This window comes from Hyla sarda, chromosome 2, assembly GCF_029499605.1.
Source record: "Hyla sarda isolate aHylSar1 chromosome 2, aHylSar1.hap1, whole genome shotgun sequence".
In the NCBI taxonomy this organism is placed as follows: domain Eukaryota; kingdom Metazoa; phylum Chordata; class Amphibia; order Anura; family Hylidae; genus Hyla; species Hyla sarda.
In genome coordinates this window covers 493,808,173-493,825,302 of record NC_079190.1, presented here as the reverse complement: position 1 = coordinate 493,825,302, position 17,130 = coordinate 493,808,173, and the positions used below count along the sequence as shown (strand labels likewise).

Below are 17,130 nucleotides of genomic sequence, written 5' to 3'. Positions count from 1 at the left end.
GCACACAAATCCAGTATAGTGGAAAAAAAGAAAGGTCTTATTTCATCATGTGAATGTCATAAAGCGACGTTTCAGCTGGATGACCCAGCTGAAACATCGCTGTATGACATTCACATGATGGAATAAAACTTTGCCTTTTTTTCACTATACTGGATTTGTGTGCTGCGGATTTATCTGGATTTTTTTCTGTAAAAATAGATAAAGATAGATATATAATGATAGATTGATAGATAGATAGATGTGAGATAGATCGATAGATATGAGATAGATAGATAGATAGATATGAGATAGATAGATATGAGTTAGATAGATAGATAGATAGATAGATAGATAGATAGATAGATATGAGATAGATAGATAGATAGATAGATATATATGAGATAAATAGATATAAGATAGATATATAGATATGAGATAGATAGATATGAGATAGCTAGATATGAGATAGATAGGTATGAGATAAATAGATATGAGATAGATAGATATGAGATAGATATGAGATAGATAGATATGAGATAGATAGAGAGATATGAGATAGATAGATATGAGATAGATAGTTAGATAGATATGAGATAGATAGATATGAGATAGATAGATATGAGATAGATAGATATGAGATAGATAGATATGAGATAGATAGATAGATAGATAGATATGAGATAGATAGATAGATATGAGATAGATAGATAGATAGATATGAGATAGATAGATAGATAGATATGAGATAGATAGATAGATATGAGATAGATAGATATGAGATAGATAGATATGAGATAGATAGATATGAGATAGATAGATATGAGATAGATAGATATGAGATAGATAGATAGATAGATATGAGATAGATAGATATGAGATAGATAGATATGAGATTGAAAGATAGATAGATAGATATGAGATAGATAGATAGATATGAGATAGAAAGATAGATAGATATGAGATAGATAGATAAATAGATAGATATGAGATAGATAGATAGATAACTAACATTCACTGAAGTTACTGAACAATGATTGATATAAGAGTCGTCCTTGTTCAGATCAGTTCGGCCTCCTATAGGGTCTCCTTCTTCCTGGGCTGTAATAACTCATTGACTAAATTAATTTTGCATGGGGGCCGCCATTCCATCCCCTAACAGCTTTCCTAAAATAATTCCCCATCCTGCAGTGAGGCGTCTCTCTGTGTCACTGAACGTCGCCGCCGATTCTCAATTTACCTCTTTTCTTCTTTTTTCTCCTTTTGCGACAAAACACGATAAGGACGATGATGACGATGAGGAGCAGCAAACCCCCGAGCGACGCGAAGACGGCGATGAGGATGATGTCCGTCTGACTGAGCGAAGAGCCGCTCCCTAACAGAGACATAAGTACCATCTTTTTAGCACTTTATAGTATTTAGACTAGTGTTTCCCAACCAATGTGCCTCCAGCTGTTGCAAAACTACAACTCCCAGCATGCCCGGACAGCAAACGGCTGTCCGGGCATGCTGGGAGTTGTAGTTTTGCAACAGCTAAAGGCACACTGGTTGGGAAACACAGGTATAGTTTCAAACTCTAGTTTCAAAATCCATATACACAGAGCTCCCCCTAGTGGTGGCAGAGTATAGTCAATTCTTTAGCATTTAACTATGATTTTTACGGTTGTGTTAAACATAGATCGTAAACTAAAATGGGGGGCTAGCCTTCTCTGTAGCATGGACACCTATGGTTGATACATAATAGGGCCGGTACCTACCTGGGATGTGTTCCTTTACAGTAACGTTGGCCGTCGCTGACTGCGGTTGGGTCAGAGTCTGTATCGAGGCCAGACAGGTCAGGCTCAGATCCCATTCAGGACTAATTGTAAAAGTGCTTATGGCTGTCACATAGTCATTGGCGTCTGTGGAGTATATAGTGGAGTAATACAAAGTATCCGCCAAGGTATTATTTAGGTGCCAGGTGATGGACGGCGCCGGGTACCACTGTGCCGCTTGGCAGACCATGCTGACCGTGGAGTTCGGAGTCACGGTGACACTTCCGTTTGTTATACGAAGAGAGCCGCTCACTGAGAAGGAAGAGAAATTTTTTTGTTTTTTAGTTAAAGTGGTTTGTAAATGACTTCTAATTAATCCTTCCAGTACTTATCAGCTGCTGTTTACTACAGAGGAAGTTGTATAGGTCTTTACTGTCTGACCACAGTGCTCTCTGCTGACACCTCTGTCCGTGTCAGGAACTGTCCAGAGCAGGAGAGGCTTGCTATGGAGATTTGCTCCTGCTCTGGACAGTTCCTGACACGGACAGAGGTGTCAGCAGAGAGCACTGTGGTCAGACTGGAAAGAACTACACAACTTCCTCTGGAGCATACAACAGCTGATAAGAACTGGAAGGATTAAGATTTTTAAATAGAAGTAATTTACAAATCTGTTTAACTTTCTGGAACCACTTTAACACTCCACTACAATGATATTGTCACACCAAAAAAAGAAAAAAGTTGTGGATTTATAAAAATCACATGATAGGTAGCCATGTTAATCATATGCAAATGATGCCAAAATAATGGAATCAAAATATTCAAAAACATCTTGATTTACAGTGGTCCCTTAACATACGATGGTAATCCGTTCCAAATGGACCATCGTTTGTTGAAACCATCGTATGTTGAGGGATCCGTGCAATGTAAAGTATAGGAAGTTATACTCACCTGTCCCCGCCGCTCCGGACCTGTCCCCACTCCTCACCGCTGCCCTGGATGTCGCCCTCCATCGCTGTCGCCGCGTCCCCGTGATGTCCCCGCCGCTCCGGAACGTCTGTGCTGCCCGGGATTGTCATTCTCACGTCGCCGTCATTAAGTCACTACGCACGCTCCTCTTATTGGTTGATGAGACGGCGTGCGCGACGACGTGATGACGGCAATGTAGAGGACGCTCCGCAGCCCCGAGGACAGGTAAGAGACCATCACGGGAGCACATGGGGCACCGCAAACGGCTATCCTGCGGCAGCTGAAGAAGTTTGCGCTGCCGGAAAGCCATTTATGCGATGGCCCCGACATACAAAAGCATCGTATGTTGATGCTGCCTTCAACATGCGATGGCCTCTGAGAGGCCATCGCATGTTGAAATTATCGTATGTTGGGGCCATCGTAGGTCGGGGGGGTCACTGTATTTAGGGTATGAGGGTATTAACGGTTGTAAAGAAGGTTCTGCCACGCTGAATGTACTTGGAGACATAAAAAATCCTCCCAGGGAGCCATTTCTCAACACGAAAATGTCAGGCTGCATGTTATTCGTGCTACTGTGAGCAGCCTGGGAGGCTTTAAAGGAGTAGTCCAGTGGTGACTCAGTGGTGAACAACTTTTCCCCTATCTTAAGGATAGGGGATAAGTTGCAGATCGTGGGGGGTCCGACCGCTGGGGCCCCCTGCGATCTCCTGTATGGGGCCCCGACAGCCCGCGGGAAGGGGGCGTGTTGACCTCCGCACGAAGCGGCGGCCGACACGCCCCCTCAATACAACTCTATGGCAGAGCCGAAGCGCTGACTTCGGCCATCTCCGGCTCTGCCATTGAGATGTATTGAGGGGGCGTGTCGGCCGCCGCTTCGTGCGGGGGTCAACACCCGCTCTCTGGCCGGAGAGCCTGGCCCCCGTACAGAGAGATCGCAGGGGGCCCCAGCGGTCGGACACCCCGTGATCTCAAACTTATCCCCTATCCTTAGGATAGGGGATAAGTTTTTCACCACTGGACTACCCCTTTAACATACAACCATGACCTGCAGCATCTCCGGACTTGTCTTCCATGGAGCACATACCAAGCACATTCAGCGTGGAAGAACATTCCTTAGACAAGAGGGTTGTGCAGTGAAAGTAACAACCTGTGTATGCTGTCAAAAAGTATAATAAAGCCATCCTGCACAGATCTTCCATTATTAGATGAGCAGCCAGGCTGGTAGCTCTGACATCCCACCACAATCTATGAAAGCGAAGTTCCCTCCCTGCTCACCTCTCCCCTTCTGACTGTTCCGGACAAGACCAGTGATGGAAAGAGGGGGAGCACATATTACTTCTCATTAGATTTAAAGGCAGCAGTGAGCCCATTCTGACAAAAACTACTGTGTCTTCCTCCTGTCTTTAAATAGGCACTGTCATTAAAACTAATTTTTGCTATTGCACTCCTTATGGTAAATAAAAAATCTTTCTAATGTACTTTGTGTTTTTTTTTTAAATGAAGTTGCCACTAGTGTCTCCCTACTTGTCCAGAGCACATTTCCCCCCCCCCCATCTTTTGCACAGACGTTGGACTCCTGCTTGCCTGGCAGAAGTCCAAAATCAGGAAATGCAGTCTGGAGTACTGACGGGGGGGATCGGGGGTGGGGGGTTTGCAGCCTTAGCCAATCATAGCTCATCTCAGACTTAACTGTCGTTTTCTGTTGGTTGCAGAGTAAGGGAGGAAGTTCTCCCCTGTATGGCTTCAGATGATGTCGCACCTGCTGGGTAACGCCCCTTCTCAGTCTGTGAACCTGAACCTGAGGCTGAGCAGAATATACAGAGCTATATCAAGGTAGAAAACAAAAAATAATACAACTAAAGGCAGGGGGTGGTTTATCATGATGGGGACAGTGAACTGGGAGGATTATAAAATGTATCAAGTTAATGAGAGGTAATCTTTAAGTCTAATGAGCAGTAATATGAGCTACTCTCTTCACATCAATGGTCTTTTTTATGAACAGACAGAAGAGATATGGCGTATGAGGGCCACATGTTATCAGTGAGGTTATTAATGATTGTAAAGAATGTTCTGCCATGCTGAATGCACTTGGGCATGCAATTCATCAAGATCCGCTGCTGGCAACTCTCTGTGCAAATGACAACCAATGAAGTCCCAGGTTTGCTCAGTGAGCCTGTTCTGATGGAAACTACTGTGACTAAGAAAGACTTCCTTCTGCCTTCAAATTTAATGAGCAGTAATATGAGCTCCCCCTCTCACATTAATGGTCTTGTCCTGGGCAGACAGGAGAGAAGAGGGAGCAGAAAAGCTGTGCTTTCAGAAAGTGTGCCGAAATGTTTAGAGAGGTAAGTTCAGTAATATCTGTACCCTTGTTCATGATATTTAGAGATTCTCTGGTGTCTGGTATTGTGCCAAGGGACTGGCGCAAGGCTAATGTGGTACCAATCTTCAAGAAGGGCTCTAGGTCTTCGCCAGGCAATTATAGACCGGTAAGTCTAACGTGCATTGTGGGTAAATTGTTTGAAGGACTTATAAGGGATTACATACAGGAATACATAGGGGATAATTGTATTATAAGTGATAGCCAGCATGGGTTTACTAAGGATAGAAGTTGTCAAACCAATCTAATTTGCTTTTATGAAGAGGTGAGTAGAAGCCTTGACAGAGGAATGGCTGTGGATATAGAGGGGGGGCTGTGTATATAGAGGGGGGCTGTGTATATATAGAGGAATGGCTGTGGATATAGAGGGGGGCTGTGTATATAGAGGGGGGGCTGTGTATATATAGAGGAATGGCTGTGGATATAGAGGGGGGCTGTGTATATAGAGGGGGGCTCTGTATACAGAGGAATGGCTGTGGATATAGTGTTTCTGGATTTTGCCAAAGCGTTTGATACTGTCCCTCACAGACATCTGACAGGTAAGTTAAGGTCCTTGGGCTTGGAAACTTTAGTTTGTAACTGGATTGAACACTGGCTCATGGATCGTACCCAGAGAGTGGTGGTCAATGATTCGTACTCTGATTGGTCCCCGGTTATTAGTGGTGTACCCCAAGGTTCAGTACTGGGCCCGCTGTTGTTTAATTTATTTATCAATGATATAGAGGATGGTATTAACAGCTCTGTTTCTATCTTTGCAGATGACACCAAGCTTTGTAGCACGGTACAGTCTATAGAGGATGTGCATAAGTTACAAGATGACTTGGATAGACTGAGTGTCTGGGCATCCACTTGGCAAATGAGGTTCAATGTGGATAAATGTAAAGTTATACATCTGGGTACTAATAACCTGCATGCGTCGTATGTCTTAGGGGGATTAAACTGTCAGAGTCACTGGTAGAGAAGGATCTGGGTGACTTGTAGATCACAGACTACAGAATAGCACAATGTCAGGCTGCTGCTTCCAAAGCCGGCAGGATATTGTCATGTATCAAAAGAGGCATGGACTCAAGGGACAGGGACATAATACTCCCCCTTTATAAAGCATTGGTATGGCCTCACCTGGAATATGCTGTTCAGTTTTGGTCGCCTGTCCATAAAAGGGACACTGCGGAGTTGGAAAGGGTGCAGAGACGCGCGACTAAACTAATATGGGGCATGGAACATCTTAGCTATGAGGAGCGATTAAAGGAGTTACAATTGTTTAGTCTTGAGAAGAGACGTTTAAGGGGGGATATGATAAACGTATATAAGTATATTAATGGTCCATACAAAAAATATGGAGAAAAACTGTTCCAGGTTAAACCCCCCCAAAGGACGAGGGGGCACTCCCTCCGTCTGGAGAAGAAAAGGTTTAGTCTAAAGGGGCGGCACGCCTTCTTTACCGTGAGGACTGTGAATTTATGGAACGGTCTACCTCAGGAACTGGTCACAGCAGGAACAATTAACAGCTTTAAAACAGGGTTAGATACATTCCTGGAACAAAATAACATTAAAGCTTATGCAGAATTATAAAACTACATCCCTTTCCCTTATCCCCTTACATCCTTCCCTTCAATTCCCTGGTTGGACTTGATGGACGTATGTCTTTTTTCAACCATACTAACTATGTAACTATGTAACTATGTAACTCAGCTGATATGGAGAGAGACCTGTGCGGTATGAATAATAACATTAGTAAGTTACCTTATTATATTTTTTGACACCATACACAGGTTGTTTCTTTAATAACCTAACTTATAGCATGCCAAGTTGAGTAAGTGCGTCTATTTCTGCATGTGTTGCTCATACTCTTAGAAGATTAAGCTACATACTATTATATATATCAAAATAAAAAAAAAATTATATATATATATATATATATATATATATTAGGGATCGACCGATTATCGGTATGGCCGATATCATCGGCCGATAATCACGATTTTGGGCATTATCGGTATCGGCAATTACCTTGCCGATAAGCCGATAATGCCCTGCCCCCACCGCACCTCGAACGACCCCCCCCCCCACCGCGACCGCACCGCGACCACCCCCCCCCCCCGCCCCACCGCACCGCGTCGCACCCCCCACCGTAGTGCTGGGCGGTATACCAGTATGGATTTTTGCCCATACCGCTATACCGGTCGGGCCCCTCCCCCACCCTCCGAGTCAATAAAAAAAATTAAACTTACCCCTAATGGGGGTGGTCCGGGCCATCCATCCTTCCTGTAGTGTCTGGCGGCATTCCGGGTGGAGGGTGAACCGGTCCGGGCTGTCCTTCTTCTCCGGGGGTCATCTTCTCCACTCCGGCCTAGTACGCTGCATAGACGCCGCTACGCCGTGACGTCAGGTGCGTCGCTGCGCATGGGCGTCACTGCGCAGCGGCGTCTATGCAGTGTACTAGGCCGGAGCCTGTCCGGAGTGGAGAAGATGACCCCCGGAGAAGAAGGACAGCCCGGACCGGTTCACCCTCCACCCGGAATGCAGCCGGACACTACAGGAAGGATGGATGGATGGCCCGGACCACCCTGACAGGTAGGGGGAGAGAAGCGGGTGGTGGCGGCGGCGGCCTATGGCACCGCAAAAGCCACTGCAGAGCATTGATTTAAAGCGCCGCTTTAAATCAATGATCTGCAGCGGTGTCGAGGGGGGATAAATAGCCGATAACTTATACCAGAATATCGGTATCAGTTATCGGCTATCGGCCCTAAAAAAATGATATCGGTCGATCCCTAATATATATATATATATATATATATATATATATATATATAAAATATATATAATATATATATATATATATATATATATACACACATATACGTTCTAGCAGCATTAAAGGGGTACTCCGGTGAAAAACATTATTTTTTAAATCAAAAGGTGCCAGAAAGTTAAACAGATTTGTATATTACTTCTATTTAAAAATGTCAATCCTTCCAGTACTTATCAGCTGCTGTATGCCCCAGAGGAAGTTCTTTTGTTTTCACATTTATTTTCTGTCTGAACACACTGCTTTCTGCTGACACTAGTGTTGAGTGCAAATATTCAAAATGTGAATTTTTACCGCGAATATTGGCACTTCGCTATTTAGCGAATATTTAGAATATAGTGATATGTATTCGTAATGACGAATATTATTTTAAAATTATCTTTTTCCAAATATGCAAATATATGCAAATATGCGAATATGCAAATATCGGCACTTCCAGTCAGAGGACACTGATCCCTTCCTTCTTTTAGGTGAAAGATATAATCGCACATGCGCACTTTGCGAATTTCATGTGACTTTTTGCATAAAAAAAAGAGACCGAACATAGCGAATATGCGAATTCCGCGAACATAGGATGAATATTCGTCCATATATTCGCCAAATATCGCAAATTCGAATATGGCCCCTGCCGCTCATCACTGGCTGACACCTCTGTCCATGTCAGGAACTGTCAAGAGCAGGATAGGTTTGCTATAGGGGATTTACTCCTGCTCTGGACAGTTCCTAAAATGGATAGCAAGGAGAAAGTGACCTTCACCCAGGTGCTCAGAAGTCCAGAGAGATCTCACAGCCAAGTCATGGAAGTCAATTAAAGTTCAAGCTTTATTGGTTCACAAGAACAATAATGCGTTTCGGGGTTAGCATACCCCTTCTTCAGATTAACAGATTGTCAATCTGAAGAAGGGGTATGCTAACCCCGAAACGCGTTATTGTTGTTGTGAACCAATAAAGCTTGAACTTTAATCTACTTCCATGACTTGGCTGTGAGATCTCTCTGGACTTCTGAGCGCCAGGGTGAAGGTCACTTTCTCCTTGCTATCCAGTTCATCTACAGGATTTCCATCTAGACCTATCCTGAGACCTGCGGGCCTGCACAGAATCCTCCTTCTTTACCTCAGAAAAAAAAACTTCCTCTGTAGCATACAGCAGCGGATAAGTACTGGAAGGGTTAAGATTTTTAAATGGAAGTCATTTACAAATCTGTTTAACTGGCACCAGTTGATTTAAAAAAATAAAAAATAAAATGTTTTTCAACGGAGTACTCGTTTAAAGCAAATTCAGACCAATAAGACATATCGTTGAAGTTGTGCTTATGTATTAAAGGGGTACTCCAATGCTAAGACATCTTAGCTCCTATCCAAAGGATAGGGGATAAGATGCCTGATCGCGGGGGTCCCCATGATCTTGCACGCAGCACCCCGTTATAATCAGTCCCCGGAGCATGTTCTCTCCAGGTCTGATTACTGGTGATCACGGGGCCGGAGCGTTGTGACATCACGGCTCCGCCCCCGTGTGATGTCACGCTCCGCCCCCTCAATGCAAGCCTATGGGAGGGGCGTGACAGCTCCTTTGGATAGGGGATAAGATGTCTTAGCCCTGTTTATTAATATTTAATATACACACCCTGGACGGACAGGTATGCGTCTTTGAACGATGCGGAGAGGCTGCTGCATCTCACGACTCCGGAGTTGGTTTTGTTGACGTTGATGATGGTTATCTCTGAGGTGAAGGCTCCGGTGAGGGTGTTGGTGCTGTTCTGTACCTCGATGGTGTGGTCTTTGCTCAAGGTGGTCTCGGTGGGGGATATACTGACAATGAAGACGTCCTGTAGGTACCAGGACACAATCTGCCAATTAGATGCGACCGTGCACAGGAAGCTGGCGTTCCCTCCACTGTGCACCGTAACGTTCTGAGGACCATCGATGATGTCTGCGCACCAGCCGTAATCTGAGGAGAAATTATTTATTTTATTTTTTTAAATCTCCTAAAAATTAGATTTTCACAATGCTATACAGTGACCCCCCGACCTACGATGGCCCCGACATATGATGAAATCGACATACGATGCTTTTTTATGTCGGGGCCATCGCATTAAGTGCTATCCGGCAGCGCCAAATGCTTAAGCTGCTGCCAGATAGCAGCTTAATGTTCCCCGTGTGGTGCGGTAAGTATTACTTACCCCTCCACGATGCTCCGGGGTGCCCTCCGGGTCCAGCGCTGGTCTTACGGTGTCTTCTCGGCCCTCTCTGATGATGTCAATACGCTGCTGCGCACGTCATCCAATAGGAATGCGTAATGACGTCGCTACGCAGGCCCAGTAAGGCCTTGCGGAAGACAGAAGAGGACCGGAGAAGACGGAAGAGGACCGGAGAAGACAGAAGAGGACCGGAGAAGACAGAAGAGGACCGGAGAAGACAGCGGAGGACCGGAGAAGACAGCGGAGGACCGGAGAAGACAGCGGAGGACCGGAGAAGACAGAAGAGGACCGGAGAAGACAGAAGAGGACCGGAGAAGACAGCGGAGGACCGGAGAAGACAGCGGAGGACCGGAGAAGACAGCGGAGGACCGGAGAAGACAGCGGAGGACCGGAGAAGACAGCGGAGGACCGGAGAAGACCAGGAGAGCCCAGCGGAGGCCCGGGACCACCATCGGGAGCGGCGGGGACACCATCGGGAGCGGCGGGGACAGGTGAGTACAGCTTCCTATACTTTACATTGCACAAATCCCTCAACATACGATGGATTCGACAAACGATGGCTCGTTTGGAACGAATTACCATCGTATGTTGAGGGACCACTGTATAGGTTAAAGGGTATCTGTGCTTTCAGAAACCTTTTAAAAAGGCCTAATAGCAGTAATTTTCAACTTGCGGACCTCCAGATGTTGCAAAACTACAACTCCCAGCATGCCCGGACAGCCGTTGGCTGTCCGGGCATGCTGGGAGTTGTAGTTTTGCAACATCTGGAGGTCCGCAGGTTGAAGACCACTGCCTTATAGAGATTGCTGCATCCGATCTGTAGACAATACATAGAGTGCATGCTGAAAAACTGGTCCATACATTGGGGAGAGTTTAGGCCCTCTGGGACACCTTGTGAACTCCAGAGCGGGGCCCCAACTCTCCCCGATGCATAACGCGGTGTATCGGCATGCACTCTATGTATTGCCTATGGGAGGAATGGAGAGAAGACACTTATGACCTATCCTGTGGACAAGGGGTCTTTTTTTAATAAAAAAAATAAATAAATGTATGCTTTACCTAAACTAAAGGGAAGGTTAGGCTGAGCACATCTGTAATTTAAACTGCACTCACCCACCACTAGGGGCAGCGCTCTACATCTTTATTTATACAGCTAGAACTGTACTCATTAGGAGCTGTAAAAATCAGTATGCAGTGAGTTCCCCCTAGTGGCGGCAACAGGAGTAACAGTCCTGCGCATCCAACGATTGGCTTTTTTTACGCCTCTTGATCTATATCTACATTGACAAAAACTCAACATTTCTGCTCTAGTTTTCCGTCTTTCTGATTTTTCCTTGTTTTTTGGTTTTATGTTTTTCACTGTCAGAGGTTCGGCATTTAGCGCAAAGTCACACTGCCAAATTTCTATTTCCTGGAGGGACGAGAGGCCGTGGCTCTGAATGATCCTAATGTGGTATGGCGGGGTGTGAGCTGCAGGGCAGATGTAATTACCCTAGGGGCAGATGGCATTAACCCCTTGTGTTCGTGATGCCAGGGAGTGGTTTATCCTTAATCACCCGAAGGTATGTCGCTGGATCCTGGGCTAGGCACGGGGGGAAATGAAGACACCGACGACAAGTTACGGACAACGGTAGCTTTACTGAGGGTTGACAGGTGATACAGTCTATGCAGAACAGGCAGGGATCAAGGAAGTGACCAGCGACTCAGTGACCTGGCAGGCTTGCTGGGACATGTACTTGGAAGTAGAATTTAGTGCAGACCATGCTGGGTAGACAGATGACTTGACTGACTTGTGACTGACAGGATGGTGACTTTATCTTACTTGCACTTGAATTGTGACTGCAGGACTTGACTTTGAGGTCTCCAACACTCTGGACACACACACTAGACAAGACTGCACTGGACCTCACAGGACGAGAGAGAGAGAGAGAAGCTCCACTCAGGGCTTATATGGGGGAGACTAGCAGGGAGCCCATAGGTCACCCTTGGGGGTCAGCTGGTCACTGGTACCTCCTGGGTAACAATCACATGGTACATTTTATTAAAGACATAACACATCTTTTAATATACAACATATATACAAATGGGAAAACAACTAACGGGGGCCCTGGGGACACTGAGGGACACTGCCTGACAGGGCAGGAAAGGTACGGGGCAACACAATCCCGTACTGGGCCACCACACTAATATATCCATGTCTTGAAATATTGACATGGAACCCACTGGTTATTGTATAGCGGGTACGCCTTCTCCTAAAGGGATTTTCAAGAATTTGAACAATTCATACTGTTAAAAATTTTAAATATTTAAAAAAATATATATTTTAACAACCCCCCACCCTTACTATGCGTTGGTCCCAAAAATAACCGGGCAACAGCAATAATGCATATTTAGGGACCCACAGGCTGGGAGATACAAAACTACAGCCTTCGGCTGTCCGAGCATGCTGGGAGTTGTAGCTTTGAAACAGCTGGAGGCACCCTGGCTGGGAAACACTGGTATAATCGGACTGACAGCAGTCATTTACACTTACTTTGTATCAGGCACAGAATGGTAATCCATACATAATGCGTCCTATATTCCTCCATCAGTTTTACTTTCTTTACCTCCTGAAATGACAAGATCTGCATTATTAATATTATATATGACGTGGACTGAAGTCATTTCTAATAATTTTACAGTTTAAATTTTTAGAACTTCAAGGATCATAAAGAGAAATATTACATTACTTATCCTGTTCTGATCCTGAGTTGTATCCTGTATTATACTCCAGAGCTGCACTCACTATTCTGCTGGTGGGGTCACTGTGTACATACATTACATTACTTATCCTGTACTGATCCTGAGTTATATCCTGTATTATACTCCAGAGCTGTACTCACTATTCTGCTGGTGGGGTCACTGTGTACATACATTATATTACTTATCTTGTACTGATCCTGAGTTGTATCCTGTATTATACTCCAGAGCTGCACTCACTATTCTGCTGGTGGGGTCACTGTGTACATACATTACATTACTTATCCTGTACTGATCCTGAGTTATATCCTGTATTATACTCCAGAGCTGTACTCACTATTCTGCTTGTGGGGTCACTGTGTACATACATTACTTATCCTGTACTGATCCTGAGTTATATCATGTATTATACTCCAGAGCTGTACTCACTATTCTGCTGGTGAGATCACTGTGTACATACATTACATTACTTATCCTGTACTGATCCTGAGTTATATCCTGTATTATTCTCCAGAGCTGTACTCACTATTCTGCTGTTGAGGTCACTGTACATACATTACATTACTTATCCTGTACTGATCCTGAGTTATATCCTGTATTATACTCCAGAGCTGTACTCACTATTCTGCTGGTGAGGTCACTGTGTACATATATTACATTACTTATCCCGTACTGATCCTGAGTTATATCCTGTATTATTCTCCAGAGCTGTACTCACTATTCTGCTGGTGAGGTCACTGTACATACATTACATTACTTATCCTGTACTGATCCTGAGTTATATCCTGGATTATACTCCAGAGCTGTACTCACTATTCTGCTGGTGAGGTCACTGTGTACATACATTACATTACTTATCCTGTACTGATCCTGAGTTATATCCTGTATTATACTCCAGAGCTGTACTCACTATTCTGCTGGTGAGGTCACTGTGTACATACATTACATTACTTATCCTGTACTGATCCTGAGTTATATCCTGTATTATACTCCAGAGCTGTACTCACTATTCTGCTGGTGGGGTCACTGTGTACATACATTACATTACATATCCTGTACTGATCCTGAGTTATATCCTGTATTATTCTCCAGAGCTGTACTCACTATTCTGCTGGTGAGGTCACTGTACATACATTACATTACTTATCCTGTACTGATCCTGAGTTATATCCTGTATTATTCTCCAGAGCTGTACTCGCTATTCTGCTGGTGAGGTCACTGTACATACATTACATTACTTATCCTGTACTGATCCTGAGTTATATCCTGGATTATACTCCAGAGCTGTACTCACTATTCTGCTGGTGAGGTCACTGTGTACATACATTACATTACTTATCCTGTACTGATCCTGAGTTATATCCTGTATTATACTCCAGAGCTGTACTCACTATTCTGCTGGTGAGGTCACTGTTTACATACATTACATTACTTATCCTGTACTGATCCTGAGTTATATCCTGTATTATACTCCAGAGCTTATGGAACAATGCTGACCCATGCTGACTTTAGACTTGACAGACTTGACTATTCTGACTAGACTTCTCCTCTGTGGTTTCCTACCAGGTTTTGACTTTCACCTAAAGGGGTTCACTGATGATGGAAGCGTGGCTGCATGGTTAGGCCTTGGTCTCCCTCAGGACACCAGACACTCTCAGGTCTTGACTGTACTGTAGCTCAGCAGAATCTCACTAGGCTAGCTCCTCCCCAGCATATATGGGAGTAATTTGGAGGAGTCCCATAGGTCACCAACAAGTCACCTGATCACTGGCCCCTTCCTTGGTTACATAGGCTTAGTAATAACATTTAAAGGTATAAACACTTATTTACCACATTACTATAATATATTAACTCTATACATAACATAAGAGGACGATGAGAGTCCTGAGGAGTGTGGGGCCATCTGAAAGGACCAAACAGTGTACAGAAGGGCCACTTCTGTACTGGGCAACCACAAACTTCCCCTCTTAAACAAAGCCGTGCTCTGCGTAAAGTCCTTGAGGATGGGTTAAGGACTAGGCCACTGGCCCAAAACAAGGGTTAACAGTTCCTGAACCATTTGGTAAATGTACTGCACAGGGCTGGTGAACTTGGGAAAAGAGTTAATGTGGCATTTTGAACAACGTTCTTGGATGTTCATGTGCAAAGGGGTACTAAACCAGGATGAATAAAAAAATTTACTGTGTAAATTCTTTTGAGTTGACAACTGCCTTTCTTTTTGGTGAGAACTGATGTGGATCGGGCTTCCTTTGGCTCTCTACCCTGATGCCTTTGCTAATGGGGCCCATCGGCATATGCTACTTCTCCCCGTAACAATTGAATAGAAGGTATATTTCCTTTTTCACAATACATGACAACAAAATATATGTACACAATAGCTCCGCCACTTTTATGTACTACTTACAACCTTCAGGTGATCTCTCTGGCAAAAAGAGAATCCTGTGCACAGTGGACAGGAAAATTATAGACATCAGACATGACACTTTTGATGACTACTATAATCTGACATGGACTATAAATGTATTGGCTATAAGCTAACAGTCCTAGCTAAATATGACTATATTCTGTACATTAAATGCAATATTTACATTACTGGCTAGTGTACATTTTATACTGACTTTCTGTACACAAAATTACACAATAAGTAAGCATTTTTGAGTGACTAAGAATTGCTAGACAATCAGGAAGTAACTGTACGTGTTATTAGTGACTATTTTATATACAAGTGCTTTGAACACTAACTCGGTGCATTTTATGGCAATGAGGACCGTCACCGCTGCCCTGGATGTCGCCCTTCATCGCTGTCACCGCGTCCCCGGGGTGTCCCCGCCACTCCGGACTGTCTCTGTGGCCTGGGATCGTCGATCTTCATCGCCGTCATCATGTCGCTGCACATGCCGCTCCTATTGGATGACGGGACGGCGTACGCGGCGACGTGATGACGACGAAGGAGAGCGACGTCAGTGCAGGGGATGTTGAAGAGGACGCTCTGGAGCGCTGGGGACATGTATGTGATCATCACCGGACCACATGGGGCACCTTAAACGGCTATCCGGCGGCAGCTGAAGCAGTCAGCGCTGCCGGATAGCCGTTTATGCGATGGCCCCGACGTACAAAAGCATCGTATGTTGATGCTGCCTTCAACATGCGATGGCCTCTCAGAGGCCATCGTATGTTGAAATTATCGTATGTCGGGGCCATCGTAGGTCGGGGGGTCACTGTACTTTCTGTGCAACCGCCATAACTAGCAGAAATATTTGACACTACAGACATGTTGTGCAAACATTCTACATACACTTTATTACAAGTTGTCCCAGTGGATCAGCTCTTTGCAGGTAAATGATAGTACCACTCTACAGTTCTGGTACTCAAGAGTCTGTAGTAAAAGATCATGGCTTAAAGGGGTTCTCCGGTGAAAATTACTTCTATTAAAAAATCTTAATCCTTCCAGTACGTATTAGCTGCTGAATGCTACAGAGGAAATTCCTTTCTTTTTGGAACACTGATGACATCACGAGCACAGTTCCTTCTCCTGACATCTCTGTCCATTTTAGCAACCGTGCATAGCAGAGGTATACTAAGGGCAGCATGGTGGCTCAGTGGTTAGCACTGCTGCCTTGCAGTGCTTGAGCCTTGGGTTAAAATTCCACTAAGTACAACAATAAATAAAGAGTTATTATTATTATAATTACGTCAGCAAAGAGCACTGTGCTCGTTATGTCATCAGAGAGAATTCCAAAAATAAAAGAATTTCCTTTGTAGTATTCAGCGGCTAATAAGTACAGGAAGGATTAAGATTTTTTAATAGAAGTCATTTACAAATCTGTTTAACTTTCTGGCACCAGTTGATTTAAAAGAAAAAAGGTTTTCACCGGAGTATCCCTTTAAGCAGGGCTCAAAAGCTTAATATTTTTGGTTCCTGTAGTTCATGGCTAGTCCGCCAGGCACTTCACCTAAACGTTATGTTAAACCTGCAAAACAATAGTGGTACTCACACAACAATGTTGGTCTCACGACTGAATGGTGGGAAAATAAACAATATTAACACATGTGAGTTCATCCCGGAAATTTTCCATCCAATCCTCGCCTGTCAGGGTGCTTTCTAGGTTGGGACATATAGCGGGGACCACGGGACTGTGCCCCCTCCAAGGGACTGACTCGTGTGTTCCAAGACACTTGGGATAGCTTGGAATCAGTGATGGTGGGTGGGGGGGGGGCACTGTTACCACCATCTGTACCGCACCAGCTTGCACCACTGGGGGACAAAGTGTTAGTGCCTGTTGGGCCGGCCAAACTTCCACCTCCGCAG

General features: G+C 44.5%; 1 protein-coding gene across 1 annotated transcript in view; it reads right to left on the bottom strand.

Moving 5' to 3' along the window:
* IGSF5 (immunoglobulin superfamily member 5) overlaps positions 1-17,130 on the bottom strand; it is a 133,111-nt gene that overhangs the window by 21,027 nt on the left and 94,954 nt on the right. The window contains exons 2-5 of the mRNA XM_056560906.1: positions 12,616-12,691; positions 9,509-9,832; positions 1,734-2,042; positions 1,217-1,351 (exon numbers count right to left, since the gene is read on the bottom strand). Coding sequence (XP_056416881.1) covers positions 1,217-1,351; positions 1,734-2,042; positions 9,509-9,832; positions 12,616-12,691 — 844 coding nt within the window. The remainder of the gene's footprint in view (positions 1-1,216; positions 1,352-1,733; positions 2,043-9,508; positions 9,833-12,615; positions 12,692-17,130) is intronic.